At 40.2% G+C, this 17,150-nt stretch overlaps 1 protein-coding gene across 1 annotated transcript; it reads left to right on the top strand.

Annotated features, from left to right (window-relative positions):
• The first annotated feature begins 19 nt into the window (after positions 1-19).
• Positions 20-16,094, top strand: Mphosph10 (M-phase phosphoprotein 10). Its single transcript, XM_034488250.2, has 11 exons — positions 20-242; positions 2,123-2,807; positions 3,163-3,308; positions 4,506-4,674; positions 6,315-6,456; positions 7,762-7,829; positions 8,984-9,121; positions 11,105-11,215; positions 13,845-13,952; positions 15,302-15,529; positions 15,866-16,094. Exons 1-11 carry the CDS (start codon positions 154-156, stop codon positions 16,013-16,015), a joined length of 2,034 nt encoding a protein of 677 aa, XP_034344141.1. The 5' UTR covers positions 20-153; the 3' UTR covers positions 16,016-16,094.
• The last annotated feature ends 1,056 nt before the right edge of the window (positions 16,095-17,150 follow it).

Raw genomic sequence — 17,150 nt, 5'->3', positions numbered from 1 at the left:
CAATAGAAGCGTTTGCGGCTCTGGGCCGGAACCTGTGTGTCGCGGAACCTTAGGTTCTGAGGTACAGGATGTATAAGGTGTGTGTTTGCCGTACGGCTTCCGTACGGCTTCCGGTTGGCTCTCAGCCCTCGCGTGGCGCCGTAGTGTGAAGCTATGGCTCCTCGCGTGTTTCGTCGACAGACGCTGGAACGGTGTCTGAGGGAAGTCAGGAAAGCCACCAACCGACCCGAGTGTTTTCTCACGTAAGTGCAGAACCAAGTCTGGGAGAGAGCGGCCCACTTTTCACTGGTGCTAGGCGGACCAGCATCCGGCAACTTCTGAAAACCAGGAAGGGAAGTAGAGGTCGCTTAGCCCCAACTTCAGACAGTTTTTGCTCCGTTGGCCTGTCAAAATTTTAACAGTAAAAGCGGTTCAGTGTAGGTTTTATAGTTGTGTGGTATTGAACTAAAACAAAGCCAAGTTAATTCACGTCCAGAGAGGCTCATTGCGTGCGGAATACGCTTTCTGATTTGTGTCCCCAAAATACATACCGCTTACCTGTCATTAAGCTTTATTGAAAGTACATACTTGTTGCTTTTCAATGCATTTTTACAACCAAGTTTGCAGAGATCCACAGCCAAACCGTAGACGAAGCTCGGGCAAGCCCTCGGAAGAGGGGGCGGGGAGGAATGATTGTAGGGGAGCCATAGGGGTCCAGGACACCACAAGAACACGGGTCACAGAATCAGCTAACCAGGGATCATGAAGGAACTCACAGAGACTTCACCCGCTATCACGGAGCCTGCGTTGGTCCTCTGCATATATGTTGTGGTTGTTTAGCTTAGGGTTTTCGTGGGACAGTGGGAGTATCAGTGTCTCTGATTCTTTTACACTCTTGGGCCCTTTTACCCCTGCTGGGTTGCCTCATCCGGTTGATATTCCTGGAAGCCTACTTTTTCTGAAGGGAAACGGAGGAGCACTGTGGATCTTGGGGAGGGAGAAGAGGCTGCAATTGGGATATGTTGTATGAAAGAATAAAAAAGAAAATTAGAGACTTTTTCTTTCCAGCACTTTATTAAATTCTATAAAATTATGAGCCTTATATTGAAAATCTTAGCAATAGCATCACAGATTCATTGTGTCCACAATAGAGCTCTCCTGCCCTCCTGTACTCTCCTCTCCCCTGAAGTCATTTCCCTGGTTCCATTACCTCAGCTGACCTTTACTGCCCCACTAAATGGCAGTTCTATTATTTGATTTCTTCAGATTCATCTAGTCTGCTTCCTAGAGGCTTTCCTTTTTCTCTGTCGTATTTTCTTTACCCTGTTAGCACCCTCGGAATCCTCTCTACACTATATTTAGACATTGATTCCTAGTTGTCATACTTAACTGCCATGTCTCCGATATAAAAATCCTTTGCGATGCTGTATCAGCTTTCTAATAACTCTACCTTTACCATTCTTTCTCTTTCCAAATTGTAAATCATCATTTCATACTTTGGCCTGCAACTCTCTGTGTTCTCATAACACTTAAAATGGCAAGTTCCTATCTCAGAACCCTGCCTGTTGGTTTCTCTCTTGGTCCCCCAGCTTCTATAACCTCAGCCACACACTCTGCCTCCTGAATTACTCTGTTGCTGTCTTGGACTTTCTGTTGTTCATATTGTCTGAACTCTTCTCTTTTATTCTAAATGTTTCTTATAACCAGAATTTGTGTTTCCACATCTGTACTAGATACTCTATTTTATATAGGCCTCAATCTGTAGATCTCATTTCAGATATACCCTTAGAGAATTTTTCTCAGACTTACAGCCAAATGGGAATCACTTGCCAAAGCCAAATGACTAATAATTGAAGAGTGTGTATAATGCAGGTTTGAGGATTTAAGGCTGACTTCCTGAGTATCTCCAGGCAAGGAGATAAGTAGTAATCCAGCCTTCAATATATACAACAAAGTCAGTACTTAAAGTCATACTTATGGTCTGGCTCACCATCAAGATACTGTTGGGAACTAGAATCTGTACTTAAAGTTGATGCTTCATTTACATTTTAATTTGTAAATAAGTTATGGTTTTTTTCTTTTATTTAAGAATGCTTGATGTTATTGTGTATAATTCATCTCACTTAATCTCCTTTTCCAATAGAATTCAAAATGGACTAGCATCAAACTTCACTTCTTTAACAAAAGTTCTATATGATTTTAATAAAGTATTAGAGAATGGCCGAATCTCTGGAAGTCCTTTACAGAAACTTGTGATAAACAATTTTGATGATGAACAGATTTGGCAACAACTAGAATTGCAAAATGAACCAGTCTTACAATACTTCCAGAATGCAGTTAATGAAACAATTGAGGATGAAGATATCAGCCTTCTCCCAGAATGTGAAGAAGAGGAGTGTGAAGAAGATGCCTCAGAGGTGGAGGCTGACAGCCAGGAAAACCTAGAGACGGACTTGGAGGAGGAACAAGTGTCAGATGAAGGTGGTGATGTTCCTAAAGGGAGTGGCAGCACCAAAAGCTCAAGGAAATCTGACCCAAGGAAAAGTCCTGTTTTCAGTGATGAAGATTCTGACCTTGACTTTGATATTAGCAAATTGGAGCAGCAGACCAAGATGCAAATCAAGCCACCTGGAAAACCAAGAGAAAAGTCTGTAGTAGATGATAAATTCTTCAAACTGTCTGAAATGGAGAGCTTTTTAGAAAAAGTAGAGAAAGAAGAGGAAAAAAGGCCTGATGGTGAAGAGGAGGAAGAGGAAGACATTGACCTTTTTGAAGACATTGATTCAGATGAAAATGAGGGAGGGCTGTTTGGACAGCAGAAGATTAAGGTAAGGTTTTGGGAAAAGAAACTGTTTCTTTAAAGTACAATTCATATTTTCCTAAGGAAAAAACTCATTTGAGCCCATGTGAAGTATGGAAAACAACAAACAAATAAACATTAATTAAAATTAAGAGCTGAGCTGGCGGTGCAGGAGTATAGTACGCCTTAGAAGTGGGAAGCTGAGCAGGAAGATTATGGTTTTATGGTGAGTAACTAGTTGCCAGGTTCCCTAATAACTATTTAGGCTGGGGTAGTGGTAACGTTAGAAAACAGTTTGTATGTGTGTGTAATATACATAGGCACAGGAGTATTTTTACACATTTTTCTGTCTTTAAACTTTTCAAAAATGTTTTTTATTTTAGTCAAATAAAAGTAGCAGAAATCTGAAATACAAGGACTTCTTTGATCCAGTTGAAAGTGACGAAGATATAACTAGTGTTGATGGCGAGCTGGGATCAGAGGAAGAGGACGGGTTCGCTGAGGAAGCAGAAGAAAGCATTTCTGAAACGTGAGCATTTCAGATCCTTCTTGGGTTTGTAAGCAGGAGTGATCCAGAGCTGTAAGGTATTTCTCAGGGTTGTCAAATACATAGCCAGTTAAATTCCAAATCTAGTGGAGGGTTCTCTGCTATCAGACAGCTAGAACATATCTCTGAATTTCAAGGAACATTGGAGATCATTTAAAGAATAAAATTTGCACCACCAGTAGCAACTTTTTATTTTATTTTTTTAGGTTTTAAAGAGACAAGGTTTCTTGTGTAGCCCTGGATATCCTGAAACTCGTTCTGTAGAGCAGATTGGCCCCAAACTCACAGAGCTTCTGCCTCCTGAGTACTGGGATTAAAAATGTGTGTCACCACTGCCCAGCCAATCTCTTCTATTATAACATTTATGTCTGCAATTCACATGTGTGTTTGGTGCCTGCAAAGGCCAGAATAGGGTATTAGACTGGAGATACCAGACAGTTGGAGCCACATGTGGCTTCTGGGAATTGATCCTCTTGTAGAGCAGCCAGTGTTCTTAGCAATCTCTCCAACTCCCAGTGTTATTTTTTTAACTAAGCATTTTGTGTTTTTGGTTTTTTATTGCTTTTTTTTTTTTTTTTTTTTTTTTTTTTTTTCTATTTCCACATAGCAAGCGTTTCACCTAAAGAATGTCTTTCTTAGCCAGGTATAGTGACGTACACCTTTAATCATAATATACAGCTTTAGTCATAGCACTTGGAAGGCAGAGGTGGATCTCTGTGAGTTTTAGTCCAGCTTAATTGACCAGGAGTTTGAAGACAACCAAGGCTACATAGAGAGAGACCCTGTTTCAAAACAAAAACTGAAACCAAAAACCAAAATAAAACCCTCTTCCTTTCCAGCCAGTGAGATGGCTCAGTAGATATAACGCACTTGCCGTGTGAGCCTTGAGGCCTAAGTGATCATAAAAGTTGATCCTCTGAACCTGCTGAAATTGTTCCCTGACCTCTTCACTTATGATGACCTCTACATTGTGGGCAGTACATATGCCCACACATGTCATGTATGCAAAATAATAGAAGTTTTTAAAAAGATGTTTTTTGTTCCATAGAGACTTAGTGACCCTGGAAGTTCGCTATTGAATGACATTAGGTATTAAAAAGTACTTTATAATTGGGATATTTATCTTTGTGTTTCTCATGGCTGATAATATTTTTCCTTTGATTCATCTTGGTATCATAGGGATGAAGATAACATCTTGGAAGAAGATGAGAATAGTGGTCAACATAAAGAAGGCTTGAAAAGAGTGACATTTGCTTTGCCAGAGGATGAGGCTGAAGATGCAAGTCCCTTAGCTGTCAAGCAGGAATCTGATGAAGTTAAATCCTCTTTTGAAAAAAGACAGGAAAAGGTAATTACTAGGAATATTGTTGTATGTTTAACATGGTAGGAACTCAAACAACTAACCTATTCTTTTAAAAACAAAGATTTTGCTCCCTAAACATTATGTATACTGAGCTAGGTATTATGGTGTATTCCTGTAAATCTAGCACTTGAAAGGCCGAGACAGGACAATTATTTCAATTCAGGGCCAGTTTGGGTTACATAGTGAGCAGCAAACTGTAGCTGACTTTCTCTCATAAAATAGAAATAGTAATAATAGTCATGTATATGCTGTATATAGATACCACATGAAAAGCATCCTATAATTTGTAAGTTAGTTCTTCCATTTTCTAGCCAGTAGCCTTCATCTGGAGCCTGCTCTATAAAGTCTGTTTCTCTGTATTTGTTTTCCTGTCTGTGGTGTGCTTCTTCTGCTTAGCTATCCTGTGACCTTTTAACCCTGAGCTTCTCTAGGAGGTATGTCTCTTTAATGAGTGCCAAACAGATAATATGCAACTAATTATAATAACTTTAGTTGGGCACTTTTCCTTTGGTTCTGTCATTAATTCATCTTAAAGTTACATCACACAGAAGTGAGAACAAGTAGAAAATGAAATATTACAATTACCTAAAGAATTATTTTTCAAAAGCATTTTGAAGTCCAGGATTGTCACCTTGTCTCTAGAAGAGATGGAAGGTCTAAAGGAAATAAGTTTATAATGTGTTGCTACCTTAATGTCTTCCCACCTCACTCCTCCCCACATCCCCCAAAATACTTGGTTTTACAGAGGAATTATACAGACCTGAGGAATAAATAATTAATGTGTAGTTGATAGCCACATATAAAGAGTAAAGCAGAATTTATAAACAGGACTAACTAAATCTGACTCAACATGTAAGTATCCACATAGTCTTGAGCCTCATTCTTGAGTAGAAGAGCAAGAATCCAAAATAATTTGTTGAGAGCATTGCCACAAAGTCAGATGGGCCTCTTATAATTCAGTATTAGAGAATTAAGCATAATTCTTGTTTTAGAGATTAAGATTATTTGAGTAAAATATGATCATCTGCAGGTAGGTCAGGGAGTTTTGACTAAATTTTATTTCATTTTGTATTCAGTGAACTACAAATACATCAGGTCAAAAGCTGCCATCCTGATTATTGGCTAGCTTCTAGAAACATTCCTTTAACAAGAATAGGACAAAGTGCCCATTGTTACAGTCCCCACTGTCATCTAACATCTATTTTGGACTTTTCGGCAAGGAAACAAAAGATAAGGTGAAAGTAAACACTTTGTTACTTGCAGAATAACAACCAGTTCAGACCTAACAGGTGAGCAGAGCAGAAGGATGAGTAGACAAACAGGAATGTTCTGTAAGATAAAATTGCATTGTGTCTGCTAATATTTTTCAACATGTCTGTTATGGGGTAGAAATGAGAAAATTGGGTGTGGAGTCAATAGCCAGTCTCCATCAAAACTAATATTCCAGACCCCCCCCCCAAAAAAAAAATCACTTTAGGGCGTTGTAATAATTCAGCACGCCAGTGGCTTGAAAATATTTAGATCATTTGGGTGGAACAGATTCCCCAAATAAACTGTGGGCTTCTAGGGAGCTTAGTCCATTAGTAAGCATAGCATTTCAAACTAACTCCTATCTTCTTTTCTAGATGAATGAAAAAATTGCATCTTTGGAAAAAGAATTATTGGATAAAAAGCCTTGGCAGCTTCAAGGCGAAGTGACAGCGCAGAAGCGGCCAGAGAACAGCCTGCTGGAGGAGACCCTCCACTTTGACCATGCTGTCAGGATGGGTATGGTGTCTGCTGAGTTTTACAGCATGTCTACTTTTGTACTTTTCTGTAGTTTATTTCAGAAAGATTTTGAGTGCTGTTTGGTTTTTTTTTTCCCCTGCTTGTTTTATAAGCTTGCAAACATACAGAAAAGTTGGAAAAAATAGTACAGTGGATAGCTGTGTGCCATTTAACTCAATTCACCAGTTGGTAACAGTTTGCAGTCTTGGTCTTCTGTCTCCTGAGCATCTTCGTAATTGTATATGGTCTTCACCATTAGAAAGTGATTGTTAGAGGTGGAGAGGTGGCCCAGTTGGTAAGCTCTGCAAGCAAGTGTATCTAAATTGGGATCCCCGTTCCCCCACACAAAAAGCTCCTGTAATCCTAGTGCTGAGGAGGCAGTGATGGGAGGATGGCTGGAGATTGCTGACCAGATAGTTTGGTAGAATTCATGTCATAGGTTCAGTTGGAGACCCTATCTCAAAAAATTAAGTGAAAGGCATTCCAGCAAGGTACCCACTGTTGACCTCTGGCCTCCATGAAACATACACGTGTGCACATGCACTCACTCACTCACACAGAAGGAAAGTTGCCAATATCATGGCACTTAACGGCTAAGGAGGGTGTTCTGGGGCATTGGAGAGCATCAGAAGGCTCGTTAAACCTCAGTTGGGCCTACAGATAGAGTTCAGTTGGTAGAATGCTCGCATTCCTGGATATGAACCCATATACCACAGAAACCTGGCATGGTGGCCTACCTAGTCTTGTACTTGAGAGGTTGAGACAAAAATGTCAGAGTTCCATAGAAGTAGAGAGTCATCTTCAGGTTACTTGGCTAGGCCAGTCTGACACAGTACACATATGTATATACACACACACACAGTATAAGGAAAAGAGGGAGAAAGAAATTTTCTTTTCTTGTTTTTCCCTCCCTCCCCCCTTCTTTTCCTCTCTCCCCCAGCCCTTCTCTCCCTTCAAAACAGGGTTTTTGTGGACCAGGCTGGCCTTGAACTCAGAGATCTGCCTGCCTCTGCCTCTCGAGTGCTGGGATGAAAGTCCAAGCTTTGAACTTAATGGTTACACGAAAGAACTTGATGACAGCCAGGGTTTACAGTTCAGCTGTGAACAATTCAGTGAACTGTGCAGGGTGCAGGCTTACAAACAGAACACTGTAAACAGTTCTCCACTGTCTTGTTTAGAAAGTGTAGGTTTGGCCCAAGAATTTGTTTCTTTAGTAAGTTCTCAGGGGCTGCTTATATTGTGGGTCTAAGAAGGATTTGAGAATTCCTGGTCTGATCTAACAAACATGTGTTCTGTTTCTTTTAGCCCCTGTAATCACAGAGGAAACCACCCTCCATCTAGAAGATATCATTAAACAGAGGATACGAGATCAGGTCAGTAAGAACAGGGAATTTTAGTTTTCACTGCATTTTTTACAAATGATGCTTTTTTAAATTTTTGCTTCTCTTGACCTTAAAGCCTTGAGACTGGACATGGATATTTTTGCCTTCACTGTGTGTAGAACACTCTGTGCTCATACCCAAGAAAGTAATGTGCCTGATAGGAAGGGTGGCCAGTACCATCTGTTCTGAATCTTGTTGAGCGGATGGACACTAGGGCATCTGGCCTGCTGTGGTCATATCCAAGACCTTTTTTAGTTTAAACACAGTATCTGCTGTAGTCAATTGAGGGTCAATCTTTTCAGATGTTAAGGACCTAGCAAAGAATTTTTGGGATGTGATCTGTTTTTGTAAGCTTAGACTAAACAAAGGCATTCTATGACAAGTATGGTAAGAGATGCCTCCTTAATGTGTCTAAAATGGAGGAGCAAGAGCAAGACAGTACCATGTGAGAGGATCTTAAAATCTGGAGTAAAGTACAAAAACTAGGTTTATTTAGCCATGTAGTAAGATGGGTTGGAGAAATGGTTCTAAAATAAATCCTAAGGACTGCTGGTGTGGCTCTGGTAGAACCATAGGAAGCTCTGGCTCAATTGCTAGCAAATGGTGACAAGGAAATTAAAGTTGGTAACGAGAGAAAAACTGATTTAAAACAAAAGCAGAAGGAATATTTAAGCTAATGTCCTCTTTACTCTTCATCATGCTTTATTATTTGTGACTTGAAAAAATGATTTTTTTTTTTTTTTTTTTTTTTTTTTTTTTTTTTGGGAAACAGGGTCTCACTATGTAGCTCTGGCCTGGAATACTGGGTAGACTGGGCTTGGGGATTAAAGGCATGGGCCATGACATCTAGCAATCATTATTGTTATTATTGCTGTTATTATTGAGATAGGATTTTATGTACTCCTGAATGACATGGAACTCACTAAATATCCTGAGGGTGATCTTGAACTTCTGATTCTCCTGCTTCAACCTTTCAGGTGCTATGGACTGTTTTTGTGGGGCTAGGCAAGACAAGCATTCTACCATCTGAGCTGTAGCCCCAGCCCCAGATAATCACTTTTGAGGTTAAAAGTTTATTTCTTTGTTATAATTCTTACTGAGTATAGAAATAGATGTTTGATTCCATCAACTTATTTGCATTTCAGGCTTGGGATGATGTAGAAAGAAAAGAAAAACCTAAAGAAGATGCATATGAATATAAGAAGCGTTTAACGTTAGACCATGAGAAGAGTAAGCTAAGTCTTGCTGAGATTTATGAGCAGGAATATATCAAACTCAACCAGGTAAGGTGACCTCCAAGGCAAGGTTGTGGCTACTAAAGAAGAACTAGATCTTCAGTCAGTCCTGAGCTAACCTAGCCCTCAGAAAGCTATTTAACAGCACATGGTGAGAATAGAAGACTTAGGATGTTCCCACTGAGTGTGAGTGAGTTGGGGCTTGCTCTACAAAGCATTGGTAATTTATATAATTAACTATTGGCTTCCCAGCAATTATTATAGGGTGGTGTAATTATAAAATCATATTTCCTTAATATTTGAAATAATTGATGTATTTTATTTCTTTACTTTTAGGCTCTTGTTTATTTTGGTTTTTTTTTTTTCTTAAATTGTAAAATTAATTTCTAGATAAATAGCAGGACAAGGCCATATCCTGGGGAAGACTTATTTCTTCACCGGGGTTTATTGGGATAAGTGCTAATGACATATGTTATCTGACCTGGGCCACAGACAAAGCCCATCACTTCTTTCTCCTGTGAATGTCTCCTGCCACCACCTTCTGCACCTCTGTGTCTTATAACAAACAAAACCAAACAAAGACCATCTTACCTTCCACAGTGCACATTCAGTGCCAGGGGAAGAGCAAATATAAATTTAGCAACCTGACTCTCTAAAACTAAATGGCTGTCATTTCCATATCAATGTGATTAATCTGAGTAAATCTTTAACAAATTACATTCCCATACATAAAATTAAATATTTTGTTTTACATTGACAGTTTGTCAGGCATGATGGTATACTCCTGAAATGCTAGGACTTACAGACTAATATAGATGATCATATGGTATGGTTCTGTGCTACATTGTGAGACTGTCTTGAAAAACCAAGAATAAGTAAATGAATAATTAAGAAGCACTTACTGTAGTTTTAAGCAAGTGCTGCCTCTTTGTAGTTCCCCAAATCATTGCTCTCTAATCTACTTCCTGTTCTTCCCTTTCTCTGCTGTGTTATACCCTAGTTCTGTGAATTTGCCTGTTTTGGACATTTTGTATAAATGAAGTCACATAATTGGTGCCTTTCATTCAGCATTACATCTCTATGTTGGGCAGCATATATCAGCACTTCATTTCTACTTTGTTGCTGGATAATATTCTGTTTATACATGTGCTGGTCACAGTTTGTTGATTCAGTTTTCAGTTGAATATGTGGACTGTTCCCACCTTCTAGATATAGCAGATCTTTTTTGTGTATGTGGTGTTTGTGTGTATGACTGTGTGTGTCTGTGTGTGTCTGTGTGTATGTATCTGCTTTATGGACCCAGTTTCCTTGGGTCCATATCTAGGAGGGAAATGTAACCTCTGTGACCTGCCAAGCTTGTTGCCACTGTGGCCACATCATTTTTCTTTGCTACCAATAACTCCCAGGGATATAATTTCTTCATCCTCACCAACATTTGTTAATATCCCTTAAACTTAGTGATCCTACTCTGATTAGCTTAACTCTTGTTGGAAAATGCCAAAGGAATCAAACTGTTTATTCTAAATTTCAGAGGTAATGGGTACTAAAATGTGCACCCCTTGTGGTCTTTAGCAGGCACTGGCACCATTATGATGCTGATACCTGTGATTTTACTTTTGGAACATTCTTCTCTCCTACCTTTTAAAAACAAGGTGACACTATGTTGAGTTTGTAGTATTCCTGCCTCGTCTCCTGAGTGTTGGGAATTACTGGTAGCACCATCATCCCTGACTGGGATTTGTTTTTGTTTTTTATTTTTTTTTTGAGACAAGATCTCACTGTGTAGCCCTATGTGGCCCCAAACTCACAGCAATCTGCCTGCCTTTGCCTCTCAAGTGCTGAGATTAAAGGTGTGCGCCACCAGGATGGGCTGGAATGTTGCTGGGTAGTAAAGGTGTGGTTCTGAGAAACTGGGAGCACCTTCATTGCCTGTAGTGTCTTTTCTGTGGTACACCATTTTCATTGCCTGTAGTGTCTTTTCTGTGGTACACCATTAAGTTATTTCATCTGATGTTGACCTTGCTCATTTAGCAAAAAACTGAAGAAGAAGAAAATCCAGAGCATGTAGAAATTCAGAAGATGATGGATTCTCTCTTCCTAAAATTGGATGCCCTGTCAAATTTCCACTTCATCCCCAAACCGGTATGTGGATTTACAGTGTGGTATAAAAAAACAGCATGTGTGAACTCAACAGCTCTGGACTCTGGGGAGCTTGGCTTTTCAGTTGGCGTCAGGACACACACCTGCAAGTTATAACAGGGCTTCTGTAAGGGAGGGTCACTTTGTTCCTGGGACAATTCTGTCTTCCGTCCTGCTGCAGCCTGGTCACCTTCAGCCCTGAGCCTCAGTGATTCCTCCTCTCCTGACTCTCAGTTGTGCTTACTTGTGTGATGGTGTCTGTCCCTTACATTGTTTGGTGCCAGCTGCAAGTTGTATTAGGCACTTTTACTGCCCGAAACACTCAAGGGTTTTTTTTTTTTTTTTTTTTTTTTTTTTTTTTTTTTTTTTTTTGGTTTTTCGAGACAGGGTTTCTCTGTATAGCCCTGACTGTCCTGGAACTCACTCTGTAGACCAGGCTGGCCTTGAACTCAGAAATCCACCTGTCTCTGACTCCCAAGTGCTGGGATTAAAGGTGTGCGCCACCACTGCCCGGCTAACACTCAGGGTTTTAACTGTTTCCATTTTGCAGATGAGCACACTGAAGCAGCAAGTGGGAGGGGCAGAACTAACACTGGGTTCTTGTGCTCTGTACCACAAGACGAGGGGTCTGTGTTGCAGCCAGTCCCAGACCCCTGTCTCCTTTCCAGTCCGGAGACTTTCCTGGGCTGGCTGAGAATCTACTGACTCCTTGAAACTACATCTACTTACAGCCATCTGTAGTTCCCTGAACCGGCTTAAACCCATCATGTTGGTGCTTGCTCACATGTTGCTTTGTTGTCCTTTTGACTGTCATGAACTAAAGACTAGTCTATATGTCACAAGCAAGCCCGCAGAGGCCAGAGGGGAAACATCAGGTGTCTTCCCCTATTGCTCTCCACCCTATTTCTTGAGACAAGATCTCTCTGTTGAGTTAGAAGGTCTCTGTTTCAGAAAGACTAACTTGTGAGTGAGCTCCCAGGTTCTGCCTGTCTCCTCTTCACCCATGCTGGACTTAAACAGGTTTGTGCACATATGTTTGCCCATCTTTTACATGGAGACTGGTGATTTGAATTCAGGTCATCTCACTTTTATATAGCAGTTACCTGACCCTTGACCATTTCCACAGCCTCTGCCTTGGTCTAAAGGATTATCTTTTGTGTCACACTTTACTCCTTAGGAATGGACGTGCTATTACAGGTCTTTTAATATTTCCCCTTTCATATGTGCGTCCATATTTTTCACATTGTTTCTGCAGACATGAACTGTTTTTTTTTGTTTGTTTGTTTGTTTTTTGAGACAGGGTTTCTCTGTATAGCCCTGGCTGTCCTGGAACTCTATAGACCAGGCTGGCCTCGAAATCAGAAATCCACTTGCTTCTGCCTCCCAAGTGCTGTGATTAAAGGCGTGCACCACCACTGCCCAGCAATATGAACTGTTGACCAGCTGCCACGTTGTATTGTATTTTGAGATTTCTTCCCTGTTTCTTTTTGACTGTGGGGGAGCACAATATTTCTCATAATATCTGGACAGCAGCCTGCTTGGAAGGGATTATTTTTCATATTCCGAAGTTTTCTTCTTGCTTAGAATCTAGGCTCCTGTCCTGTTTCTCATGTATTTTTGCTCTTATGACATTTCCCGAGAACATTGTCCTCTGTGCCTGGCTTGGACACTGGTGCCTCAAAATAACAGTAGCTATACAGTACCCATACAGCCTCTCACAAGATGGAGCATATTAACATTCCCTCATATACCTTACTTTAGTTTTTATAAATAGTTTTGTACCACTACATGATAATATATAAAGATAGGCAGGCGTATTTCTGAGTTCGAGGCCAGCCTGGTCTACAGAGTGAGTTCCAGAACAGCCAGGGCTATTCAGAGAAACCCTGTCTCAAAAAAACAAAATATATATGTGTATATATATGTTTCTAGTAGCTTGAAAAGATTGTATTTTTCTCATAGGTATTTTTTTTTTCATGTATTTCTTCAAAGAGCTTAGATTTTTTTTTTTTTAACAACAAAAAGCAACATGATAACAAATCACCATGTTTTATTAAGTGGGTGGGATTGCTTGAGAATGTCCACACAGGTGACATGGAGTAGTATTTTGCTGAGGCAGAGATGTGTGGATATGTAGATGTAAATGCTACTGACATGATTGTCATGGTCATTCCAGTAAGCATGGTAATGCTTTGTTTTATTTTGTTTTCTGGGTTTTTTTGTTTGTTTGTTTTGTTTTTTAGTGTGTGATTTTTTTTTTTTAAATTCTCCTCCCTCTACTTCTCTCAGTTTATCACCAACTTCCCCTCTCCCCAGATCTACCCCCTCTTTCATCTTCCCGAGACTTCCCAGGGATCCTAACAAGATGCATTAAAAGTAGTTACAAATCCTCACATCAAGGCATGGCGAAGCAACCCAGTAGGAGGGAAGCATCCTAAGAGTGGGTGAAAGAGTCAAAGATACTCCCTCTCTCATTGTCAGGAGCTATCCCCCCCCCCAAAAAAAAAAAAAAAAGCAAAAAAGCACCAACAACCTTAACATATGCAGAGAATGTCAACTCTATAAAAAAAAGTTGAACAATGATGCTTGCTCCATTTCCTTCTCCCCACTAAATGCCTTGTCTCTTTTCTAGCCTGTTCCTGAAATTAAAGTTGTATCAAATCTGCCAGCCATAACCATGGAGGAAGTGGCCCCAGTGAGTGTCAGTGATGCAGCCCTCCTGGCCCCAGAGGAAATCAAGGTAAGAAGCCAGTATGGAAATGTTTACTGACTCTCTGCAAGAAGTAAGTTCATTACAGACAGATCTGCATTTATTTAATGTGACTTCCCTTGAAATTTCAGTAATTTCTACATATATTCTCCAATATTCCTATAACTGAGTTGTACATCGATGGCTTCAGCCAACTTCACTTTGAAAATATTCAACATTATTGTTCATGTGCAGACTTTACAACAGTTACTTATGTGTACTGTTTTCATTGTTCTAGGACTTCATGTAATTCATACACAATTTGAAGTGTATGGAAGTATGAATGTAGGTGACATAAATAGCCATTTAATATACAAGACTTGAGCATGTAGTAACTTGGAGTATCCACAGGGCTCTGGGATTGATCCTTTGACTGTGAATGCCCACATAGTGAGCCCAATGATTATACAGTACTTAAAAATAAATCTGTATATTCAAGCATCAGTCAAAGTTGCAGATAGGTAGATTGTTATAAATGTTTTAAAGTGCCTGTTTCGGTCTTGTGACAATCCAGTAATACTTTAGTATTAGTCACCTTATGCTGGCTTTGTCCATAATAATCATAAACTGCAGTGTAACCCTAGTGCAGCATAAGGCTAGTGTAGTGTTGTAATCTAGAATCCAGTAGGCAAGTTGGACACTGAACACATTGGATAATCAGGTGCTGGCATCCTCTGACTCCTGCACATGGAAATTCTTTCCTTACAGAAACACTGGCTTCTGGCAAACCTCTATCTGCTCTGGTGGAGTAGCATCAGGAGTTCTCTTTTTGTCTCACTTATGTTGTTACATGTATAGCTACCACTTGTGTTAGAACCTCTGCCATTTTATGCCATTGATAACCCCAGTACAATGAGCTGACAGCTCAGGAGAAATGAGCAAGTCAGTCTTCACTTGAGACAGGATTCCCTGCTTTCTCTCTTCCTTGATATCTGGGACGAACTGATCCAAGCCCAGGGCCTGTCATTCACAGCTTAGAGCCAAGGCTGAGTCAAATGTGTCATGTGACCAGTGTTGGAAACTTGACCAGCACTGGGGGCTTGAGAGCTTAGTTCTGTGTCCTTTCTGAGTTCATTTGGGGCTGAACTTTAGTTGGAATTTTGGCAAAGAACATAGTGTAGGCTTTAAGAGTTACCAGAGCTCCTTGGACCAAACAAGGCTCGCTCTGCAACCACACACGCTGCAACTGACACTCAGCCATTGGCCACTGTGCTCGTTTCATTCCTCAGCAGACATTAGAGTTCATTCCAGGTATAGTCATGTTGACAATCAAGACAAGCCTTCACAGACAAATTAGTATGGTGGTGGTTTAGGGTTTGTTTATATTATTTTTTTAATAGGAGAAAAATAAAGCTGGAGATCTAAAAACAGCTGCTGAGAAAACAGCTACAGATAAGAAACGAGAACGGAGGAAAAAGAAATATCAGAAGCGTTTGAAAATAAGGGAGAAGGAGAAGCGGAGAAAATTGCTTGAAAAGAGCAACCCAGATCAGTCTAAGTCCAGCAGAGCAGCAGCTTCAGAGAAGCTCAAACAGTTGACCAAAACAGGCAAAGTGTCCTTGTTAAAGGTAAGTAAGGAGAGGGCAGTGGGGGTGCAGGGCATGCATTGGGCTGTTTCTCAACTAGGGTATCAAGAGCTGCCTTTGCACTCTAGAGACATACTAGAGGGTGGCCTCAGCACCCTATAGCCTTTCTATATAACCTTTACAAAAACAGGTCTAGCAGCAAGTTTTCCTCTCTTCTTTCCCCTCAAGACACAAGGGTGTTATAATAATGGAAAATACTTGTTAATGTAGCTGGTTGAGTTCTTGTTTATGCATGTATTCATTATAATGTATTGTTAGACTTTGGGTTTTCTCACATAACCACATTTTGTTAACATCTTTGTTTTGTTTTCACTGCAGGATGAACGAAAAGATAAGCCCTTAAAGTCATCTCAGGCATTCTTTTCTAAATTGCAAGATCAAGTAAAAATGCAAATTAATGATGCAAAACAACCTGGAAAAATAAAGAAGAAAAAACAGGACATTTCTGTTCATAAATTAAAGCTGTAATATATTTGAATTTAATGTATAAATCTGTAAGTTTCTGTCATTATTCTGTTTTATAATAAAATTCCAGAGATCTCTCTTAGTTTGCTTCCTTTTGTTTTGATAAAGGCCATCATCAAAGCCCCTTGTGCAGGAAAGGGCTTATTTCATCTTACAGCTTACAGTCCATCACTGAGGGAATTCAAGACAGGAACTTGGAGGTGGGAACTGAATCAAAGACTATGGAGAAACAGTTTACAGGCTTGCTCTCTCTGGCTTTCCCAGCTTACATATACAACACAGCACTACTTCCTAAGGTATCACTCATATCACTCATTAGTATCACTCATAGTGGGCCAGGTTCTCCCTTTGTCAGTCATTAGCCCAGGAAATGTCTCACAGACTTCCTACAGGAGTCTTTAGAGGTATTTTTTTAGTTAAGGTTCTTTTTTTTTTCCAGATGATCCTGCCTGTGTTAAGTTGACAAAAATAATTAATCCATATTTGCTTAATGCAAACTATTTGAGGCTTCACAGTGCTGTGGAAAACTTAATTGGAATGCCTCTCTGGGACCAGGGGTGACACATACCCATAATCCAGCCACTCAGAAGATGGAGGCTGGAGGATCAGAAATTCAGGATTTACCTTAGTTCCATAGTAAGTTAGACACCGGTTTGGATTGCACTAGACCCTAAAAGAACAGCTAAATAATAGAAAGCCCATCTGGGTTTCTGTGGGTGTGAAACAGGTCTGAGCTTCCACACCTCTTCCTGCATTAGTGCTGTCTGAGCTGATTGCACTTTCTCACTGTTTTTTCTACTATGAGAAGCACCCAGAGCCAGCTGCTTTGCTCATAATCACAATGTGCATAGTTCTTTGAGTTCTTGATTTTCTTCTGCTATTATGTCGTGTTTCATGAAACAGCACTTTCAAAAACTCTGTTTTGTTATATGAATGTATTTTTGTTTTAATCCCAGGCGTGGGATATGGGACTGCTTCAGTTTGTGAACAGCTGTGAAGTATTATTGTCTTGTGGCAGGGGTCGGTGGGGGAGCGTGATTTTTGCCAGTTGCAAATAGTTTACTTCTGGGGACTCTGGAGAGGGTCTAAATGCCAGAACCCTGAGAGGGCCTGTGACAGCTGCTGCGCCCCTGCTGCT

This window comes from Arvicanthis niloticus, chromosome 1 (assembly GCF_011762505.2).
Source record: "Arvicanthis niloticus isolate mArvNil1 chromosome 1, mArvNil1.pat.X, whole genome shotgun sequence".
NCBI lineage: Eukaryota > Metazoa > Chordata > Mammalia > Rodentia > Muridae > Arvicanthis > Arvicanthis niloticus.
This window is presented reverse-complemented; position numbering and strand designations above follow the sequence as displayed.

Coding starts and splice junctions, on each gene's coding strand:
- Mphosph10 (XM_034488250.2), top strand. CDS start 154: ATGGCTCCTCGCGTGTTTCGTCGACAGACGCTGGAACGGTGTCTGAGG. Junction 6,457..7,761: donor TGACCATGCTGTCAGGATGG/GTATGGTGTCTG, acceptor TGTTTCTTTTAG/CCCCTGTAATCACAGAGGAA. Junction 7,830..8,983: donor AACAGAGGATACGAGATCAG/GTCAGTAAGAAC, acceptor TTTGCATTTCAG/GCTTGGGATGATGTAGAAAG.